At 58.0% G+C, this 20,245-nt stretch overlaps 2 protein-coding genes across 11 annotated transcripts in view; one reads left to right on the top strand and one right to left on the bottom strand.

Moving 5' to 3' along the window:
* HDGFL2 (HDGF like 2) overlaps positions 1–7,662 on the top strand; it is a 25,306-nt gene extending 17,644 nt beyond the window's left edge. The window contains exons 5-16 of one of the 3 annotated variants that reach the window (XM_047777463.1): positions 1,081–1,197; positions 1,313–1,384; positions 2,179–2,338; positions 2,415–2,490; positions 2,583–2,892; positions 3,891–3,994; positions 4,949–5,022; positions 5,221–5,291; positions 5,657–5,758; positions 5,960–6,173; positions 6,918–7,050; positions 7,369–7,662. In XM_047777463.1, coding sequence (XP_047633419.1) covers positions 1,081–1,197; positions 1,313–1,384; positions 2,179–2,338; positions 2,415–2,490; positions 2,583–2,892; positions 3,891–3,994; positions 4,949–5,022; positions 5,221–5,291; positions 5,657–5,758; positions 5,960–6,173; positions 6,918–7,050; positions 7,369–7,456 — 1,521 coding nt within the window. In that variant the 3' untranslated portion in view covers positions 7,457–7,662. Of the gene's footprint in view, positions 1–1,080; positions 1,198–1,312; positions 1,385–2,175; positions 2,339–2,414; positions 2,491–2,582; positions 2,893–3,890; positions 3,995–4,948; positions 5,023–5,220; positions 5,292–5,656; positions 5,759–5,959; positions 6,174–6,917; positions 7,051–7,368 lie in introns of all 3 variants that reach the window. The other 2 variants (XM_047777462.1, XM_047777461.1) reach the window with 2 other exon arrangements.
* On the bottom strand, positions 7,646–20,245 carry PLIN4 (perilipin 4). Of its 8 annotated transcripts, none has more exons than XM_047777456.1 (9): positions 20,160–20,245; positions 19,969–20,036; positions 19,313–19,460; positions 18,374–18,432; positions 14,003–16,078; positions 12,829–13,705; positions 12,531–12,718; positions 10,004–10,090; positions 7,646–9,922 (listed from the first exon to the last, which is right to left on the bottom strand). In XM_047777456.1, exons 2-9 carry the CDS (start codon positions 20,017–20,019, stop codon positions 9,590–9,592), a joined length of 3,819 nt encoding a protein of 1,272 aa, XP_047633412.1. In that variant the 5' UTR covers positions 20,020–20,036; positions 20,160–20,245; the 3' UTR covers positions 7,646–9,589. The 8 variants fall into 8 exon arrangements, with proteins under 8 accessions (XP_047633412.1, XP_047633416.1, XP_047633411.1 ...); XM_047777460.1 differs by having other exon boundaries at positions 12,829–13,689; positions 14,482–16,078; XM_047777455.1 differs by having other exon boundaries at positions 12,829–14,893; positions 15,191–16,078.

Below are 20,245 nucleotides of genomic sequence, written 5' to 3'. Positions count from 1 at the left end.
ACGAGGAACCATGAGGTTGCTGGTTTGATCCCTGGCCTCCATCAGTGGGTGAAGGATCAGGCGTTGCTGTGAGCTGTGGTGTAGGTCACAGATGTGGCTTGGATCTGGCATTCCTGTGGCTCTGGCATAGGCCGGTGGCTATAGCTCCGATTCGACCCTGTAGCCTGGGAACCTCCAAAGGCCATGGGTGAAGCCATAAAAAGACAAAAAAAAAATTGTTCTAAAATGTGCAGTTTAGGGAGTTCCCGTAGTGTATCTGGAAACAAATCCTGTTAGTATCCAAGAGGATGTGGGTTCAATCCCTGTCCTTGCTCAGTGGGTTGCCACGAGCTGTGGTGTAGGTTGCAGACACTGCTAGGATCCCACGTTGCTGTGGCTGTGGTGTAGGCCAGCAGCTGCAGCTTTGATTCAACCCCCTAGCCTGGGAACTTCTTTATGCCATGGGTGTGGCCCTAAAAAGCAAAAAAATAACAAGTAAGTAAAATAAAATGTACAGTTTAGCGGCATTTAGTACATTTGCAAGATGGTACAACTATCACCTCTGTGTAGTTCGGAAACGTGTATGTGCTTTTCTGGGGAAAGAATCTCTGAGGGTTTTTTCTTTTTTTCTTTTTTTTGATTGTAAAATGCACTAGCATGAAATTTATCGTCTTAACCATTTTTAAGTGCACAGTTCAGTAGCATTTTCCATTCATTCTCTTGTGTAACCATGTCCACTGTCTTAATCCTGAACATTTATCTTCTCTGATAAACTAAAACTCTGTCCCTCTGAAACACTGATGCCCTTCCCCCCAGTCCCTGGCCCCACTGTCTACTTCCCATCTCTGTGGATCTGACTGCTTGAGGATCTCCTGTGATTGGTATCAGACAGTATTTGTCATTTCGAGCCTGGCTTCTTTCACTGAACATCATGTCTTCTAGGAATTATTCCTGGTTTTCATCAGATTCTCAAAGGGCTCCCTGCCCCCAAAGTTTCAGAACCTCAACTTTTCCCAGGCTGTGGCTGTTCAGGAGGGAGTTGGTTCTCCCGGGCACATGGCTTTCTCAGTTGCTGATCTGTTCTGGCTGTTCCCCTTCCAGATGTCGGTCTCAAAACGAGCTCGAAAGGCCTCCAGCGATCTGGATCAAGCCAGCATGTCTCCCTCTGAGGAGGAGAACTCGGAAAGCTCCTCAGAGTCAGAGAAGACCAGCGACCAGGTGGGGGCAGCTGGCCGGACCCAGGGCAGGTGCACGAGGAGGGATGCGCAGGCGGGGCCACGTGGTGGGTGGCAGGCCAGTGGGCCTCGCATCCAGCTCCCTTCTCTTCTCCCAGGACTTCACCCCTGAGAAGAAAGCTGTGGTCCGGGCCCCGCGGCGGGGCCCCCTTCCCGGCCGGAAAAAAAAGGTACTAGTATTTCGTTTTATTTTGTTCCTACCCACTGGCCTCTGAAAGCTCCTCAGGCATCTGTCCATGGTCACCAGCCAGGGCCCGCGGTTAGAGTCAGTGTGTTTTGGAGGAGGTTAGGCCATAGGCCCCCAGGGAGACCCCGGGGACCCCTGACTTGGCTCCACCTCACTCGAGGTTTTGATCCATAGCTTCTGAGTATTGCGTGTGCGGAGCACCTCTCGGGAGCAGGGGCCACCCTGCTACTGCTGTCTCCAGGAAGGACTTAGAGGCTGGTTTGGAGAATGGGATGCTGGGCTGCTGGAGCTGGAAGGGATCGAAGCATTCCTAGGGTCCCCATGAAAAAGTGTGTGTGTGTGTGTAGTGTGCATGTGCAAGTGTACCCTGTGTGCAATGTGTGCACAAGGGTACGGGTATGGTATGTGCACATGGGCACGTAGGAGTGTGTGTTGTCCACATGTAGAGGAGAACATGTGTTTTGTGTGTACGAACATTGTGTATGAACATGTGGTATCAGACTGCATACGTACGAGTGTGTTGTGTTTCAGTGGGTGTGCATGTGTTGTGTGCATGTGTCTGCAGGTACGAATGTCTGCCTCCTGCATTTTGCAGAGGAGGCTGCACGGCCTAGGGTAGCTTGCACCCTGTCCTAGGTGAACGGGTGGCAGCCACAGGCACAGCTGGGCTGCCCGGGGTCCCAGGCCAGAAGGAAGCGTTTCCAGTTTGGGGGAGATGGGGTGCTTGGGGCTGCCCTCACCCTGGCTGCTCTCACCTCCACCTGGCTCTCCCAGAAGGCGCCATCGGCTTCCGACTCGGACTCCAAAGCAGACTCTGATGGGGCCAAGGCTGCGCCGGTGCCCGTGGCGAGGTCGGCGTCATCATCGTCCTCCTCCTCCTCCTCTTCCTCTGACTCGGATGTATCTGTAAAGAAGCCTCCTCGGGGCAGGAAGCCAGGTAGGCTCACCGGGGAGGTGGGGCCTGGGGTTGGGGGGAGCGTGGCGAGAGGCCACCCCCTCCTCCTCTTCCTTAGCGGAGAAGCCTCCCCCGAAGCCCCGCGGGCGGAAGCCGAAGCCTGAGCGGCCACCGACTAGCTCCAGCAGTGACAGGTGGGTGCCCGGCCCTTGGCGGAGTGCAGGTGGAGGGCAGGCCCAGCTAGTGGGCCCCGAGACTGGGAGCCCTAACCGGCCTGCACCCCCAGCGACAGCGATGAGGTGGACCGCATCAGCGAGTGGAAGCGCCGGGACGAGGAGCGGCGCCGGGAGCTGGAGGCACGGCGGCGGCGGGAGCAGGAGGAAGAGCTGCGGCGGCTGCGGGAACAGGAGAAGGAGGAGAAGGAGCGGCGGCGTGAGCGCGAGCGTGGGGAGGCCACCCAGGGGGGCAGTGCAGGCAGCAGCGGCGACGAGCTCAAGGACGACGATGAGCCTGTCAAGAAGCGAGGCCGGAAGGGCCGTGGCCGTGGCCCCCAATCCTCCTCTGACTCTGAGCCGGAGGCTGAACTGGACAGAGAGGTAATGTTCTGGGGAAACGCAGCAACTCCCAGCCCCTCAAGGGAGGGAGGCTGGCAGCGGTCCATCACAGTGGACGGCTTGGGGACTGTGTGGTGTGGTCCAGAGTGTTCACTGCCAAGGAAATGAAGCCAAGGGGTATGAGCCAGTAGGGTGGGTAGGTTTCCATCTCAAATCGGGTAGACCCAAAAGGCTTCGTTCGGGTGAGGGGTCTGAATGAGGTGAGATGAACTAAGAGGCAATCTGAGGGAGAGGCTTTCCATACACCATGTGCAAAGGCCCTGGGGCAGGACCCTGCCTGTGTGTTGGAGGAACAGTGAGGAGGCCTGTGTGGCTGGAGCAGAGTGAGCGAGGGGAGGAGAGGGAGGAGGGGAGGGCTGAGAGGTGGTGCAGGACCCTGTGAGTCCTGGGAAGGACTTGGGCTTTTATCCACAAGGAGATGAAGCCTTCGAGGGCTGTGGGCAGAGAGGCAGGTGCTCTGGGGCTGAGGGGGAATGGCTTGTGGGGTGAGCATGGGAGTAGCTGGGGGGCCTCGGGTGAATGTTGGGGGTGACCGTTAACATGTGTGCCAATGAAGCCCTGTCAGCTCCCTGTCCTCATGGGGCTCACAGTCCAGCCTGAGTTCAGGAATCTGAGCTCCCAGAAGCATCACCTTCTAGACTGAGCCCAGGACTTCATGTGATAGGGGCTGGGAGAGCAGGACATTGCCTTGTTCTCCACCCACTGCTCTCCCTTTTGTCACAAAAGGGGAACCAAGTTCCCTGGTACAGGAAGTGTCTTGCTTGGCAAGAGGTGTGCATTGGGGCCATCCCACCATTGGGTGGTCCTTTCCAGGCCAGAGAAGCTGCTGCTTGGAGATGCCCTAGACACGGGGTCCTTTATCCCATCCCTGCTTGTTCCACCAACTCCCATCAGGCAAAGGTGGTGGCAGGGAGTGCGGGGTCCGGGACAACCCCACACTGCCCATCCCTCTAGCCCCTCCCTTGCTCTGGCTGCCACAGGTGAAGAAATCGACTAAGAAGTTGCAACCACAAAGCACAGAGCCCGCAAGGAGACCCAGCCAGAAGGAGAAGAGAGGGCGCTCCGAGGAGAAGCCCCGAGCCAGGTCTGTTACCACACTGCCTCTCCTCCCGCATCCCTCCAGGGGCCCCCATAGCTCACGGGAATTCAGTCTTGGAGATGGATTCCATTGACATGTCAGATCTTGGGTCCCCATCAGATTGTGTAGGAGCTGGGGCCCAGGACTGCGGTTCTTCCTGTAGTGCAGGCCTCTCACCCAGGCACATGTGGAGATACCTGTGACTATTGCATGGGCGATGCTCCTGGCATCCAGGGAGTAGGGGGCCATGTACAGCCCCCCGCAGAGACTATCCTGGCCAGATATCAACAGTGCCGAAGATGGGCTACTGTCCCCAGATCCCGCCAAGCTGGGGGCCGGAGCTCATCTCCCAGATGCCCCCCTCTATGTGGAAGCTCATCTAGGAATGAATGAACTTGCTCGCCTGCAATGGAGCGGCCAGAGTACCATGGTGACATGCCTGCTAAATTGGAGCATCACAATGGAGTGCCTTTTTTTTAATTAAAAATTTTTTTTTTTATTGGGCTACACCCAAGGCACATGGTAGTCCCCAGGCCAGGGATTGTATCCCAGCCATAGCTACAACCTACATCACAGCTATGGCAGCACCAGATCCTTAACCTACTGGGCCACAGTGGAACTCGAGGAGCACCATTTTTAATATCTCATGCACTGGGGTTTGCATTAACTAGCCACTGACCCTTCGCTTCCTGTTTAAAAAGGAAAAAAAAAAAAAAGCATTCTGGACTTTTACATTGTTTGCTGGAAAGACCCAGAAGAAATGCTGACATCTCTGGTTCCCTTGGGTGCTGCCCGAGACCAGCTCACGCCGGCCCTGAGGCTCCTCCAGCTTCCTGGGCCTCCTGAAGGTTTCCTTCCACAGCGTGTGCAGGTCCCCCCACAGGTCCTCTGCCCCCCATGGGGAGGATGATGGCTGCGGGGATGTTGGTCAGGGGCCATCTAAGGCACACTTCTTCACAGGGCCATGAAGGTGGAACGGACCCGGAAGCGGTCAGAAGGGTTCCCGCCTGACCGGAAGGTTGAGAAGAAGAAGGGTAAGGGACCAGCTGCCCAACCCTGCCTGGCTGTAGCCTGAGGTTGCTGGGTGGGAGGAGGGACCATTCTGGAAGAGCTCACTTCTGCCACCAGGGTGGTGCTGGGGCCATCTCCCGGGAGGGGCTGCGGGAGCACGCGTGGCCTGGGACTGCAGGACCCTGCTCAGGCCTGGACATTGCCTTCTCTCCTGGCCACAGAACCTTCCGTGGAGGAGAAGCTTCAGAAGCTGCACAGCGAGATCAAGTTCGCCCTGAAGGTTGACAATCCGGTGAGACCTTCCTCAGGTTGCAGAGGTCACGTCAGGCCCCCCCGCCCCCTTACCACTAGAACTTCCTGAGAAGTCTTGGGAAACTGAGGCAAATCCAGGCTCCACAGGGTATGTGGGGCAAGGTCCTCGTGCACGAGGCCGTCCACCAGCTGAGGGCCCAGCCTGGCTTCCTGAGTGCAGTGCTCTGCATCCCCACCAGATGGTGCCATGTGAGGCCCCAAGAGCCTTCTCACCGTCCCAGGGTTCCCTGTCACTCAGCCCTCCCCTGCAGGGAGAGCCCAGGCATGTCCTGCTCTGCCCCATCGGGCCCACAGGACCCCCTCTGTGAGGTGCTGTCCCTTCTCACTGCTCTCCTTGTCCTGCAGGATGTGAAGAGGTGTCTGAATGCATTAGAGGAACTAGGGACCCTGCAGGTGACCTCACAGATCCTCCAGAAGAACACAGATGTGGTGGCCACGTTGAAAAAGGTACAGTGGGAGCCCAGGGGTTGAGGGGCTTGTGGCAGGGGTGCAGGACTGCTCGGGGAGCTGGCTCCCAGCCAGAGTAGCCCTCGGTCAGTGAGGGGGAAGCCGTGCTCATGGAAGGGCCAGGGGTGGTGGTGACGGGAGGGTCTCGGGCCAGGGCGTGAGGTGGCTGCACCTCCTGAGCCAGGCCTCTTGGTGGGCCAGATCCGCCGCTACAAGGCCAACAAGGAGGTGATGGAGAAGGCTGCAGAGGTCTACACCCGGCTCAAGTCTCGGGTCCTGGGACCAAAGATTGAAGCCATCCAGAAGGCCACCAGAACCGGGACAGAGAAGGAGAGGGCCGAGGTGGAGAAGGCCGACGAGGCTCTGGTCAGAGAGGAGGCCCCGACAGAGAGAGTGGAGGACAAGACGAGCGCTGGTGAGGAGTGGGCAGGAGGAGCAGAGCAGCCGTCCGGGTCCTGAGCAGAGCCCAGAGCTCCTCCCCAGACAGCTCAGGTGGCGCCATCCTGGTGGCACACTTGTGCAGCCTGGCTGTGTCCCCAAGGCAGCTAGCGCCTGGCCCACACACCCCTCCACTGCCCAGGGACTCTAGAGCCTCAGAGCCAGCCAGCAGCATAGGAGGCTGTGTGCACGTGGCCAGGTGTGCACGTGGACCCAGCATGGGCTGTTGCGTGGAGGTTCGGGAGGACAGGGCCACACATGGACCTAGAGGAGAAAGGGTGTCTCCAGCCGGTCCAGTATCTGTAGGGGGACAGGAGGGCATTCCCTCCTGCCAGGGTCACACAGTCCTATGAGAGATGCTTGGAGCAGCCCTTCAGGTTGGCATTGAGACGGCTTAGCCGCAGCCACCACCGCCCGAGGGAGGGGTGGGGGGGCATCTCTCCTCATGTCTGTTCCAGGCTTTTTCCTGTGCTGCCCACGGCCCCTCCCTCCAGGCTGTGTGGTCAGGGGGCCTAGGCTGGCTGGAGAAAGGAACCGTAGGCAGCCAGCTGTCCCCACGTGTTGGAGGCTCAGGGGTGGAGGTGGATGCAGGTGCAGTAGTGGATCGAGGGCCCTCAGGATCCCTGGCCCAAACCAGCTTGCCTGCTGCTTGCTCTCCCCGGGCAGAGTTAAGGCCCCCGATGACAGCCCCAGAGTGTCCCACAAGCCTCTCTCCCCTCAGATCTCTCAGCCCCCGTGAATGGCGAGGCCACATCCCAGAAGGGGGAGAGCCCAGAGGACAAGGAGCAGGAGGAAGGACAGAACTCAGAGGAGGGGCCAGGGGGCGGCTCCTCCGAAGACCCATTACACAACGAGTAAGTGTCATCTTCCTGAAAAGGCATCCTGTGTCTGAGTGGCTCCCACTGGGGAAAGGGCCGCAGGGACTTCTGCCCCCACACCCCAACCCTTTCGGCTGAGCCCCAGAGCTCCGTTGAGGGATTCTGAGTTCAGAGCTGCCCTGGGAGGGTGGCTTCCTCCTGGTGCTGGCCATGCGGAGCATGGTGGGACCTACCTGTTTGTCGTGGGGCTGTGGGCACGGTTGGGCAGCGCGTGTGAGTGTCGGGGCTCTGAAGGCAGTAGGAGGGATACAGGAGAGCGGCTTGCTCACTGCTGCCCGTGCTGTCCTCCGCCAGCAGCGCTCGGGAGGGCCCTGACCTGGATGGGCCCGGGAAGGAGCGGGTGCGGATGGACTCGGAGTCCCTGGATGACGAGGACAGCTGAGTTGGGCAGCCTGCGGCCAGGCCCCGCCCCACACACAGGTGCCCCGAGGCTCACCCAGCTCCTTCGCGGCGCTCAGGGAGCAGAGAACTATTGGGGAGACCCCGTGCTATTCGTTTGTATTTGTTCCCCTGGGGTTTTTTTCCTGCCTAATTTCTGTGATTTCCAACCAACATGAAATGACTATAAAGGGTTTTTTTAATGAAAAACGTCGCTTTTATTGACTTGGTTTCTTGTGTTATTGGTTGGCAGGCTGTCAGGGGCCCATCCAGGGACAGAGTTTTAAGCCATCGGGTCACCATTAACAATGAATGAGAAGTTGGTTGTGAAGGTGCTCCTGGCCCTGCAGGCTGGCAGGCAGTGGGAGTGGGGCAAGGCCTTTTCAAAAGGAGGAATGAAAACCTCTCAACTTACCATGTCCAAAGAAGGCTGTGGTTTGCTCTCTTGTTTGCAGCCACTGCCTCACTCCATGGGGTCTACCGTTTCCTGCTCGTACGCAGGCTGTGGTGGCTCTTGCACCCCCCTACACACTCCGAGGCCAGACCCAAAGCCCCAGAGGCCCCCAACTCAGGGTCTTCAGGCCAGGAGTGTTCTATAGGCTTCTGTTGTCCTTAACATTCAGAGAGTGTAGACATTGAGGGTGAGTGGCACCCCCACTCTGGGCTTCTCACCCGTCACATGGACTCAGATGGGCGATGTGCATGGCACCTGCACACATCAGTTGCTGGTTAAACAGTGGTTCCTTCTGTATCCCTTGTCCTGGCCTTGGCTGCGCCCCCCTGTCCCGGCTGAGAGAGAGGTCAGGGTGTGGTAGGACATCCTGGGCCTGGCATTCCCCATTTGGTTTGATTGGCCTTGAGGTTGTCGCTGAGCTTGATTTCTGTGAACAACTGTTTCCAGTGTTGCCACCTCTGATGATGGAACGTGATGGAGAGCGAGGAGGGAAGGGCCGGGAGAGTTCTCGGACGGGTCCCCAGGGTCTCACCTCGGCTGGGGCCCTTGGCAGCTGTGGTGACTCTTGGTGAGAGCTGGCCCATCCATCCAGGAGCTCTGAGTACCTCCTCATTTCTGAGAAGAGAGGGTGCTTCAAGCCTTCTGGCACGGAGAGAACCAGATGGGGGGTTGCTGGTATGATGGGGACTCTGGGAAGTGGGGGCCCAACCAGGCTCGGGCTGCTGGCCTTCTGATGCAGCAGCTCCCCCAGCATCTTCAGGTGCCCCAGGGGGCAGGAGCTGGGGAATGGACCGCCGCTGCCGAGGCCCCACCTCGCAGGTCACCCTGAGGATCAGGGAGAGCGCAGCCAGCCTTGTCCAGTGGCCGCCATCCCAGCCCCTGGCCTCCAGCCTGGAGCACATGACCAAAACCTGAACACATGCAGGGCACATTTGATCACAGGGCCCTGTCCCTTGTGAGGAAGCCCTTTTATTCCTTCATTGGCAGCCTCTGCCCTGGGCACCCGAGAACCTCTGCTCTGGGATCGTTGTGATCAGCCATCACCTTGGGCGGAGCTGGCAGGCAAGCAGGCTGCTGCGGAAAGAGACCTGTTCTCATCCCCTGCCTACTCGCTTAGTCCTCAGGCTGGGTCAGTGCCAGCTCCCGGGTGGTGGCTGCAGCAGCTTCACCTGCACAAACCTCTTGGCCACATGGGGCTCGGCAGAAGATGGTGGGAGCCTATCTGCTTCAGGATGATGGTGACGTTCTAGTACCTTTTGATATGAGCTGTTTGCTGAGTGACTATGCTTTCAGAGTGAGGATGGAGCTGCCTGGAGCCCAGGCTGGAGGAGCAGGACCACTGCGAGGATGGTAGCTAAAGGGCTCAGACTTGGGGGGGAAGACCCCGCAGAAGTGAAAGATAAAAGGGCTCTAGTGGGGGTGCTGAGCAGAGAAACTTCGAGACAGGCTTCTTTTCCACTTCTTATTTCCTAATTGGAGTGCGTGCTGCAGGTCTTCAGCCGAAGGCCCCCTGTCAAAAGGGTCTTAGCAGCCCTGGGCTCCTTGGCCAGGAGCAGGGCCAGCTATGCTGGGAGAGGAAGGTGGATGGTGCAGGCAGGCCTAGAGCCGGAGCTCTGGGGGGTTGGAGCTGGTTTCAGGCCGGGGAGAAGGCTTGGCCGAGGGCTCAGGACAGGGGAGGGGCTCCTACAGCTGCTGCCCACCGGGGTGCAGGGTGAAGGGCCCCACCAGCCAGCCAAGCGGGGGGCTGTGCTGCACGCTCTCCAGCAGCTGCTCCAGTCCCTGCCATGCCTGGCCTACGCTCTCACGGCTGCGGGCCAGACATTCAGCTGGGAGCTCCTCTACAGAGGCGGCCGAGGAGATGACGCCGTAGAGCTTGCAGAGGCTGTGCCTTGCCTGCCCAACCGGCCTCTGGAGCTCAGCGGGAAGGCCCTGGAGGCCGGAGGCCAGAGTGCTGTAGGCCACATGGAGCTGCTGGACGAGGCCGCAGGCCCTGGACAGAGCCCCAGTGCCTGGCACCTGTGGGCAGAAGGAGCCAGGTGAGCGGGGCTGGAGGGGAGGAGAAGGCAGGGGCCGGAGCGCTGGTCCCCTTGTACGCACCTCTTGGCCACCGGCTCCTTCCACCGTGCTGCTCAGATCCTGGTTTGGCAATGGCTGCTGGTCTGGAGCCTGCTGGGGCTTCTCAATCTGGAGAGAGAGAGCCCAGTAGAGATGTGATGGCTTCTTGGCAGAGACCTTTCCCTTACTCTCTCCCTGGAGTGGCAGTCCAAGGGCCTGGCCCAGAGCCTCATGTCCCCCTTGCCCGTGGCATGGTGGAAAGGCCTCAGGTACACAGCCAATTGCACCAGGATGGTGCATGGAAAGAGGCAATAATCCACATTCCTCATGAAGTTGTCTGGGAGCTCAGCTAGCACAGTGTCAGTGGTCCTACATCACATCCAGGCTCAAAACCCTCTCACGTCTCCCAGGGACCTTTGAACCAAATCCAGCCCCTCACTATGGCCTGTGTGGTCTGCCTGGCACTCATCTGATCTCATCACCTGCCAACACCCCCATCATGTTCTCCGCTCAGGACACGTTGGCCTCATTTTTTTTCCCCCAGCCATGTCCAGCATGCTGCCGCCTTAGGGCCCTTGCACATGCTACCCACTCAGCCTAGAGCATTCCTCCTCTGGGGTGGCCCCCAGTCCCTCCACATCAGATAGCTGTTAAATAGAGTTCCCATCGTGGCACAGTGGAAACGAATCCAGCTAGGAACCATGAGGTTGTGGGTTTGATCCCTGGCCTCACTCAGTGGGTTATGGATCAGGCATTGCTGTGAGCTGTGGTGTAGGTGACAGCTGTGGCTTGGGTCCTGCGTTGCCGTGCCTGTGGTGTAGGCTGGCGGCTATAGCTCTGATTCGACCCCTAGCCTGGGAACCTCCATATACTGTGGGTGCGGTCCTAAAAAAAAAAAAAAAAAAAAATCAGATAGCTATTACTCTTTTCAGAGGCATATCGTTGTCGAGTTAGCATGTTTCTTTGTTGTTTACCTCCCCCCTTGGGTGGGAGCTCTGTCGGGACCTTTTCCTCCTCACTTTCTGGGTCTTGGATTATAGGACCCCCCCCAACCGAGTTCCTTTGTGGCTTAGTGGGTTAAGGATCTGGCATTGTCACTGCTGTGGCGTGGGTTTGATCCCTGGCCTGGGAACTTCTGCATGCTGCCAGTGCAGCCAAAAAAAAAAAAAAAAAAGAAAAAAATGGAGCCCTTCACTGCCCACTGACATTTCTTATCCACCTAAGAGCTAGGGAGGGGGTGGCACATGGACCAAATATTGACTCCAAATATCAACTCCAAATATCGCCCTCCTTGCTCTGGCTCTCACCCCTGCAGTAGATTCCATCAGGAAGCCTGCTAATCATCTACAGCTTACCCTGTCCAAGACCAAGCTCTTTTTTTTTTTTTTTTTAACAGCTACACCCTCAGCATATGGAGGTTCCCAGGCTAGGTGTCAAATTGGAGCTGTAGCCCCCAGCCTGTGCCATAGCACAGCAATGCCAGATCCTTAACCCACTGAGCAAGGCCAGGGATTGAACCCCTGTCCTCTTGGATACTAGTCAGGTTCGTTACCACTGAGCCACAATGGGAACGCCCAAGAACAAGCTTTTAATTATCACTCTCTACCTACCTACCTGACATCTCGAAGTGTCCCCTGCTAAAAGTCACCGATGCCGCATAGGGTCTTCTTTCTCTCTCACTTCCCACATCCAGCCTGGCCACAGACCCTGGCAGCTCTGCTTTTGAAACACATCTAGAACTCAACTGCCTCTCGCCACTGCCAGCGCTATTCCCAAGGCCCCATTAGCATGTGCCAGGACTTTTGCACAAACCTCATTCATCTCCCGGCTCTGGTCCATGAGCCCTGTGGCCAGTCCTCCCCACAGTATCCAGAGTGACCTCTTTGAATAAAACCTCTTGGATCGGGTCACTCCTCGGGGCTCACAATCCTGCATGCTGTGGGGTATGGAGCCCCTACCCACTGGATGCCAGGAGCACCCCCAGGGTGACAACCACAGATGTTCCCGGACAGTAGCCAGAGACAGGGTGGTGCTGAACTTCCCACTGCGCACAGGCTTGCCCCCACTTCCACAAGGAGTGAGTGTCGGCGGTGCTGTGGGGGTGGAAGCCTGGGCCAGAAGCAAGCAGGGGGTGGCCAGAGAGCAAGATTGCGCTAGCCCGGCTCCTATCCCCAGGGTGGCATTCAAGTCACCTTCCATTGGGCCCTTTCTTGCATCACTAAACCCCACCTAGGTTGCGTGGGCTCCCCAAACCTGTCCCCCCCTTCACTTTACCCTCCCTGCTGTGGCCACACTTTAGTGCCTTGTCACACACCTAGCTTATTCTCAGGTCGTTGTCTGTCCTTGTGGTCCCTTTTTCCCCGACTCTGCACAAATTGGCTCAAAGGGACATGCTCCTGCCCAGCCCAGCGCATCTCTGCACACCCCACCCCCAAGATTCTTGACTGCAAGTACCTGGTCCCATGAGAGCAGACACATGGCTGTCTTAATGGCCAATAGGCAGTGTCTGCTTCATGCTGAGTATGTCTGTTGAGTCCCCACACACGGCTGGGGAGGGGAAGGCTCTTACCAGTCTGAAGGCATCCTCGAGCTGGGCCAGTGCAGCCCTGGCTTGGAACTGGCCGTGCTGCAGGTGGCTCAGGGCATGCTCAAAAGCTCGCTGACGGAAGCTGGGGGCCAGGTCGCCCAGACGCACAAAGTAGCTGCCCTGGTCAGCTGCAAGCACCCTCGGCCCAGACTGGGAGGCAGCCAGCCGAGCTGCAAGGGAAGACAGGGTTGCTCAACCCAAGAGGTCCCTTTGGCACTGGGGCACGGGTTGTATAGCTGACCAGCCCCCTGAGAGCTGGGACCAGCCATCTTGTTCTCACCTTGTTCCTCAGCGTTCATGGGCTGGAAGATCTCCCCCAGTTCCTCCAACTCATCCCGGAGCGTCACAAAGCCCTGGACTCCTTCGTGGGCACGAGCAGTGGCTCCATGTCCTGCCTCCTCCTTGCCCAGTTCAGCCCCTTGGATGAATGTCGCCTCGGCTGACACAAGGCCCTTGGTGCCTGTGGTGACTTCCCCAGCAACCTCCAGGCCTGCACAGAGAGTGTCCGGGTGCCTGGAGACCTCATAGGACAGAGCCTCGGGAGGGTTTGGGAGGGTTTGTTCTTTGTCTGGGGCCCTAGAACTGGCGAGTCCACCTGCAATGGCATCCTGGGGACCAGGTAACCAGTTCTGGATGGTGCCAAGACCAGTCTGCACATCTCCATGGGCCAGGTTCCCTACCCTGTTGAGCCCAGTGGACATGGCATCTTTGGTGCCCATGAGGAGAGCCTTTGAGGTGTCCAGACTCCCCTGGGCAGCCCATTTGGCCACATTCACTGCCCCAGAAAGCCCCGTGGACAAGGCATCTTCAGTGCTGGTCAAGACGGTCTTGGTGGTGTCCACACCAGTCTGGACAGCCCCCTTGGCCACGTTCATTGCACCTGTGAGACCAGTGGACACTGTGTCTTTGGTGCCAGTGAGAACGGTGTTGGTGGTGTCCATGCCAGTCTGGACAGCCCCCTTGGCCACATTCATTGCACCTGTGAGACCAGTGGACACTGTGTCTTTGGTGCCAGTGAGAACGGTCTTGGTGGTGTCCATGCCAGTCTGGACAGCCCCCTTGGCCACATTCATTGCACCTGTGAGTCCAGTGGACACTGCATCTTTGGTGCCAGTGAGGACAGTCTTGGTGGTGTCCACGCCAGTCTGGACAGCCCCCTTGGCCACGTTCATTGCACCTGTGAGACCAGTGGACACTGTGTCTTTGGTGCCAGTGAGAACGGTGTTGGTGGTGTCCATGCCAGTCTGGACAGCCCCCTTGGCCACATTCATTGCACCTGTGAGACCAGTGGACACTGTGTCTTTGGTGCCAGTGAGAACGGTCTTGGTGGTGTCCATGCCAGTCTGGACAGCCCCCTTGGCCACATTCATTGCACCTGTGAGTCCAGTGGACACTGCATCTTTGGTGCCAGTGAGGACAGTCTTGGTGGTGTCCACGCCAGTCTGGACAGCCCCCTTGGCCATACCCATGGCGCCAGTGAGTCCAGTGGACATGGCATCTTTGGCGCCGGTTAAGACGGTCTTGGTGGTGTCCATGCCAGTCTGGACTGTGACCTTGGCCACGTTCATTGCACCTGTGAGTCCAGTGGACACTGTGTCTTTGGTGCCAGTGAGAACGGTCTTGGTGGTATCCACGCCAGTCTGGACTGTGCCCTTGGCCATGTTCACTGCCCCAGTGAGCCCAGTGGACACTGCATCTTTGGTGCCAGTGAGGACAGTCTTGGTGGTGTCCATGCCAGTCTGAACAGCCCCCTTGGCCACATTCATTGCACCTGTGAGTCCAGTGGACACTGTGTCTTTGGTGCCAGTGAGGACAGTCTTGGTGGTATCCACGCCAGTCTGGACTGTGCCCTTGGCCATGTTCACTGCCCCAGTGAGCCCAGTGGACACTGCATCTTTGGTGCCAGTGAGGACAGTCTTGGTGGTGTCCACACCGGTCTGGACAGCCCCCTTGGCCATACCCACTGCTCCAGTGAGTCCAGTGGACACTGCATCTTTGGTGCCAGTGAGAACGGTCTTGGTGGTGTCCACGCCAGTCTGGACAGCCCCCTTGGCCACGTTCATTGCACCTGTGAGACCAGTGGACACTGTGTCTTTGGTGCCAGTGAGAACGGTCTTGGTGGTATCCACGCCAGTCTGGACTGTGCCCTTGGCCATGTTCACTGCCCCAGTGAGCCCAGTGGACACTGCATCTTTGGTGCCAGTGAGGACAGTCTTGGTGGTGTCCACGCCAGTCTGGACAGCCCCCTTGGCCATACCCACTGCTCCAGTGAGTCCAGTGGACACTGCATCTTTGGTGCCAGTGAGGACAGTCTTGGTGGTGTCCATGCCAGTCTGAACAGCCCCCTTGGCCACATTCATTGCACCTGTGAGACCAGTGGACACTGTGTCTTTGGTGCCAGTGAGGACAGTCTTGGTGGTATCCATGCCAGTCTGGACTGTGCCCTTGGCCATGTTCACTGCCCCAGTGAGCCCAGTGGACACTGCATCTTTGGTGCCAGTGAGGACAGTCTTGGTGGTGTCCACGCCGGTCTGGACAGCCCCCTTGGCCACATTCATTGCACCTGTGAGTCCAGTGGACACTGCATCTTTGGTGCCAGTGAGAGCGGTCTTGGTGGTGTCCACGCCAGTCTGGACAGCCCCCTTGGCCACATTCATTGCACCTGTGAGTCCAGTGGACACTGTGTCTTTGGTGCCAGTGAGGACAGTCTTGGTGGTATCCACGCCAGTCTGGACTGTGCCCTTGGCCATGTTCACTGCCCCAGTGAGTCCAGTGGACACTGCATCTTTGGTGCCAGTGAGAACGGTCTTGGTGGTGTCCATGCCAGTCTGGACAGCCCCCTTGGCCACGTTCATTGCACCTGTGAGTCCAGTGGACACTGCATCTTTGGTGCCAGTGAGGACGGTGTTGGTGGTGTCCATGCCAGTCTGGACAGCCCCCTTGGCCACGTTCATTGCACCTGTGAGTCCAGTGGACACTGCGTCTTTGGTGCCAGTGAGGACAGTCTTGGTGGTATCCATGCCAGTCTGGACAGCCCCCTTGGCCACACCCATGGCTCCAGTGAGCCCAGCGGACATGGTCTCTTTGGTGCCAGTGAGGACAGTCTTGGTGGTATCCATGCCAGTCTGGACAGCCCCCTTGGCCACACCCATGGCTCCAGTGAGCCCAGCGGACATGGTCTCTTTGGTGCCAGTGAGGACAGTCTTGGTGGTGTCCACACCAGTCTGGACTGTGTCCTTGGCCATGTTCACTGCCCCAGTGAGTCCCGTGGACACGACGTCTTTAGTGCCCGTCAAGACAGTCTTGGTAGTGTCCACCCCAGTCTGAACAGCCCCTTTGGCCACACCCATTGCCCCTGTCACCCCACTGGCCACAGCATCCTTGGTGCCTGTGAGCGTGGATCGGGTCATGCCCAGGCCTCCCTGGACGACGCCTTTAGCTGTGTCCACCATGTTGGCCATCCCAGAGGAGATGGCATCCTTGGTCTTGGTCATCTTGGAGCACACCATGTCCTTGGCCCCAGAGATCACCTGATGAGGAAGAACACTCATGGTCAAGCGGAAAGTTGAAAGCCACTTGACCACCCAGACCTCCTCCACCTGATCCCTGGTGGGCCCTGGGGCAAGGAACCTCACCTCCCACCCCAGCCTCCCTCCCTCCATGGCTTGGGTTCACCTAGCTGCTGAGTTACATGTTCTCTTTGTCTTGCTTAATCTTAGTGGCAAGTTTTGAGCCTGGTTTCCCCATCACAGGGAGAAATTTGAAGAGAGCAAATGCTTCTTAAAATTTGGAGTTTCCATTGTGGCTCAGCAGTAACGAACCCTACTAGTATCCGTGAGGATGCGGGTTCAAGCCCTGGCCTCGCTCAGTGGGTTAAGGGTCTGATGTTGCTGTGAGCTGTGGTGTAGGTCATAGATGCAGCTAGGATTCCCGCATCATTGTGGCTGTGGCATAGGCCACCAGCGATATCTCCAATTCAACCACTAGCCTGGGAACCTCTATGTGCCACAGGTATGGCCCTAAAAAGCAAAAAACAAACAATCAAACTCATCAACAAACAAGCAAAACCATGTTTAAGTAAAAGAAGGGGATCTATGTTTAGAAAAGTAATAACTGGAGAACTACAGGACCAACTATATACCAAATAGGTGTTTGTTGATAACTCGAGTCATTTCTGACCTACCAAAGGGCAGTTTTCTCTAGCCCGTCCAGCGTGCTGAAAGGTTGTGGGGACCTCAGGGTAGCCGCCACTCAGGTTCAACCATGAATGTGCTGTTTCCACTTCAGGGGTTCTTAACCAGGGCAGCCCTGCCCCCTAGGGGACACTGGGCCATGTCTGGGGACATTTGTAGTGGTCATAGCTGCAGGGAGAGGGGGCTCCTGGCATTGAGTGGGTGGCGGTCAGGAATCCTGCTCAACACCCCACAAGGCTCTGGACAGCCACTTCCCCGAGAGGCTGACCCAGCCCTGTGTCATGCCAGACTATTCAGGTTGAGAAGCCCGGAAGTGTTATTCTCACCCCCTGCCTCCTGCCCAGCATCATCTCAGGAGGGCATCTTGGGCTCTGTGCCCACAGAGACCTGAGTTCGAATCCCAGCTCTACCACATTGGCTGTGTGACCTCAGGCAAACCACATCCCCTCTCTGGGCCTCATCTGAAAAGTGATGAAAGCAGCACCTCTTTCTGGAGTTCCCATCATGGCTCAGCAGTTAACGGACCTGACTAGCACCCATGAGGACACGGGTTCAATCCCTGGCCTTGCTCAGTGGGTTAAGGATCCGGCATTGCCGTGAGCTGTGGTGTAGGTCACAGATGTGGCTCGGATCCTGCATTGCTGTGGCTGTGGTGTAGGCAGGCAGCTGTAGCTCTGATTGGACCCCTAGCCTGGGAACCTCCATATGCTACAAGTGCAGCCCTAAAAAGACAAACAAAATAGTGCCTCTTTCCAAGATTGGCAGAGGAAATGAGTCAAGGCATCTGAAGCACTTTGCAGGTCATAGTTTCTCCACTAATGTGAGTGAGGAGGAGTGGAGAGCAAGGAATGAGAAAATGAGGAGGGCCCTCAGCTGCCGGAGGCTGTTTGAATTTGGGCCAGAGGGTGAGCCCGGGGGTCCTTTGCCTTCCAAGGTGCTCAGATCTGGCTAAGCAGAAGGCAGAGGGGAGTCAAGGAAGACTCCAGAGTAGGGCACGTGCTAGGCAGAAGCGTTGTATCAGGGCTCCGTCCCCCTGCTGTGGCCTTCATATCAGCCACTCCACCTGCCCTAGCCTTGGGCACATGGTAACAGGGGTGATCCCCTTTAATCCAGGGCAGAGGGGAGATGCAGCGTCAGCCATCATTCAGCCTCTGATGGCCCAAGGTTTAAATCCTACGCTCCCATGTCCTGCTGTGTGACCTTTGGTAGATGGCTTAGCTTCTCTGTGCTTCAGCTTTTGTGTAGAGGGCTATCACTCCCTTCTTTCCAGGGTGGTTGGGAAGACTATTAAGCAGCATGTTTAAATCACTTAGCCCAGAGCCTGACATGTGGCGAGTGAATCACCACTGTTTCAACATCGTGCTAGGCACAGAACCAGGGGTGGAGGTCTTTAGGCCATGTGGAGCCTTACTGTGCTGGGCAGAAGTGGTACTGCACCCATTTCACAGATGTGTAAACAGGCTAAGGGGGGAAGACTACCTGGGTTCCCACAGCAGGACACAGAGGGGTGTCTGCTCTCTCCTGGGCCTATGACACCCCACCCCCCAGTTGTCAGGAACCTAAACATCCTGGGAAGAGGTACCCCAGAGGGAGGCGGAGGCCATCAGACCAGGCTCTGCCAGCCGTTCTCACCTTGTCTGAAGGCGACAGCATCTCTGTCCCCCTGGCCGTCTGCTCCAAGTCGGTGGCCGCTGTGGGGACAAGAGCCAGTCAGGCAACCCAGGGAGGACAGCCACCCTGGTGTCCATTGCACAATCAGTGGGCATAGCCTGAAAGGTCAGGAATGTCCAGCTTCCCTGCCAGGGACAGCAGAAGGTGACATCCACAGCCATGGGCCTGGCTTAATCACTGGCTACACCAGGGGCTTCCTTAACCCCCAAGATCAGTCTTCTGGAACAGGGGTTCTCTGGAGTTTTCTCTGCCTGGGTCCTGGGTGCTGGACACACACCCAGGGAGGCTGTGGGGAGAGGAGTCGGGGCCTCACCCGGCCCCACCCCCACCACAGCTGGCAGCTGCCTGCCGAGCCTGGATATATGGAGCAGAAGTCAGGTGCCTGGGGCTCCGGGCCCAGAGCAGGGTTCAGCCCGGGCAGCCCGCCCCAGATCGGTCTCATCTACACCAGCCTCTCTGTGTGCATTGGGGCTGGGGCTGCCCCAGGCACCTTGGCTGAGCATGAGCAGTTGGAGAGAGGGGAGCCCCCCAGGCTGTGTGACCCTAGGGAAGCCACTGCTCCTCTCTGAAACCAGGATCAAAATCTTTGATGAACTTAGACATGCAGAATGCCCAGTCCCTGGTCCTCTGGGCATCTGAAACGAGGTGAGGGAAGGTGAAGGAGGGGTTGAGAATGCGGGAGGAGGCGTTGCCGCGTCCACACCCCCAGGCTTGCTGGCTGTACTGCCTTGGGCCACTCACCTTCCTTGTTTATACCTCGGTTCCCTCTGGCACTAAAGGAGTGTGCCAGCCTTGTAGGGTCTGTTGAGATGCCGCAGGTGCTTACAAAGCGTTCCCAAGAAGTCCCAGTGCTGGGGTCCACCCCCAGAGCCCCTGCCTCCCATGGAGCTGGCCACTCACCCTGAGCCTGGGGCTGGGCGGCTTCGGGGGCTGGAGCGCCTGCGGGATCGGCGGCTGGCCGAGCCTCTCTCGCTGAGCTGTGGGCGTTGGCCACTAGGTTCCGGGCAGAACTGAAGCCAGGCAGGGACCCAAAGAAGCTGCTCAGGGTCTGCATAGGGTAGGGGACAACGTGAGTAGGGCCAGGCTGTGGCGGAGGCAGGGTGAGGGGAGCATCAGATGGGCCTGGCTTCCCAAACCGCCTTGGGCCCTTGCTCCAGAGTGACCTCAGGAAAGCATCCCAGCCCCTCTGGGCCTCGGTTTCCTCACCTGGGCAATGGGCAGATTCAGCCTGCCTCCCGTGGACATAGGAAAAAACTCATCCTCTGAATCTCCAAAGACCTGTTCTTTCCACGGCCCATGTTTTACAAATGGGGAAACTGAGGCCCGGGGAGGGGCTGAGGTAACCCAGCGGTGGGGGGAAGCTGAGGTTTGCTTCATCCCCCCACCCCCACCCTCCGGCTTGGGACTGGAAGGAAGATTGGCCCCATGGCCCTCAGAGCCCTCCTACCCCACCCAGGAAGCCCCTCCAGCCCCCAGGATGTGGAGGTCACCTTTCTATGGATCTGGGGGCTCTCCAGGCCCCATCTGGAGTCTTTCCTTCCCACACCTGCCCTCACCTTGCCCTTGGGTTTGGGGGCCTCCCGGCCTCCTTCTTCTTGTGCAGACATGGTAATCCTCTAAGTGGCTGGAAGGAGGCAGAGAGGGTGTGTGAACGGGGGCTCCCGGGCCTCCTGCCCCCACCCCTAACCCCGAGCAGTCCCCTGAAACCCACCTGCCTGCAGGCTGGTCTCACCCCGACAATGCTCACCTGGACCGTGTGAGGGTCTCCTGGAGTGACGAGTGGCGCAGCTGGCAGCTGGCTTTGCTCTCAGCTCCCTGGCCTTATAGGGTCTG

Source organism: Phacochoerus africanus, chromosome 4, assembly GCF_016906955.1.
Source record: "Phacochoerus africanus isolate WHEZ1 chromosome 4, ROS_Pafr_v1, whole genome shotgun sequence".
NCBI lineage: Eukaryota > Metazoa > Chordata > Mammalia > Artiodactyla > Suidae > Phacochoerus > Phacochoerus africanus.
Note: the sequence above shows the minus strand (reverse complement) of the source record. Positions and strands in the feature narration are given on the sequence as shown.

Bases quoted from the DNA above. Each gene is read 5' to 3' on its own strand.
- PLIN4 (XM_047777452.1), bottom strand. From the start codon at position 20,019: ATGTCTGCACAAGAAGAAGGAGGCCGGGAGGCCCCCAAACCCAAGGGC. The intron at 18,433-19,312 runs GTGAGTGGCCAG...TTGTCCCCACAG, and splicing joins CGCCCAGCCCCAGGCTCAGG to CGGCCACCGACTTGGAGCAG. The intron at 9,923-10,003 runs GTGCGTACAAGG...TTCTGCCCACAG, and splicing joins AAGGAGCCGGTGGCCAAGAG to GTGCCAGGCACTGGGGCTCT.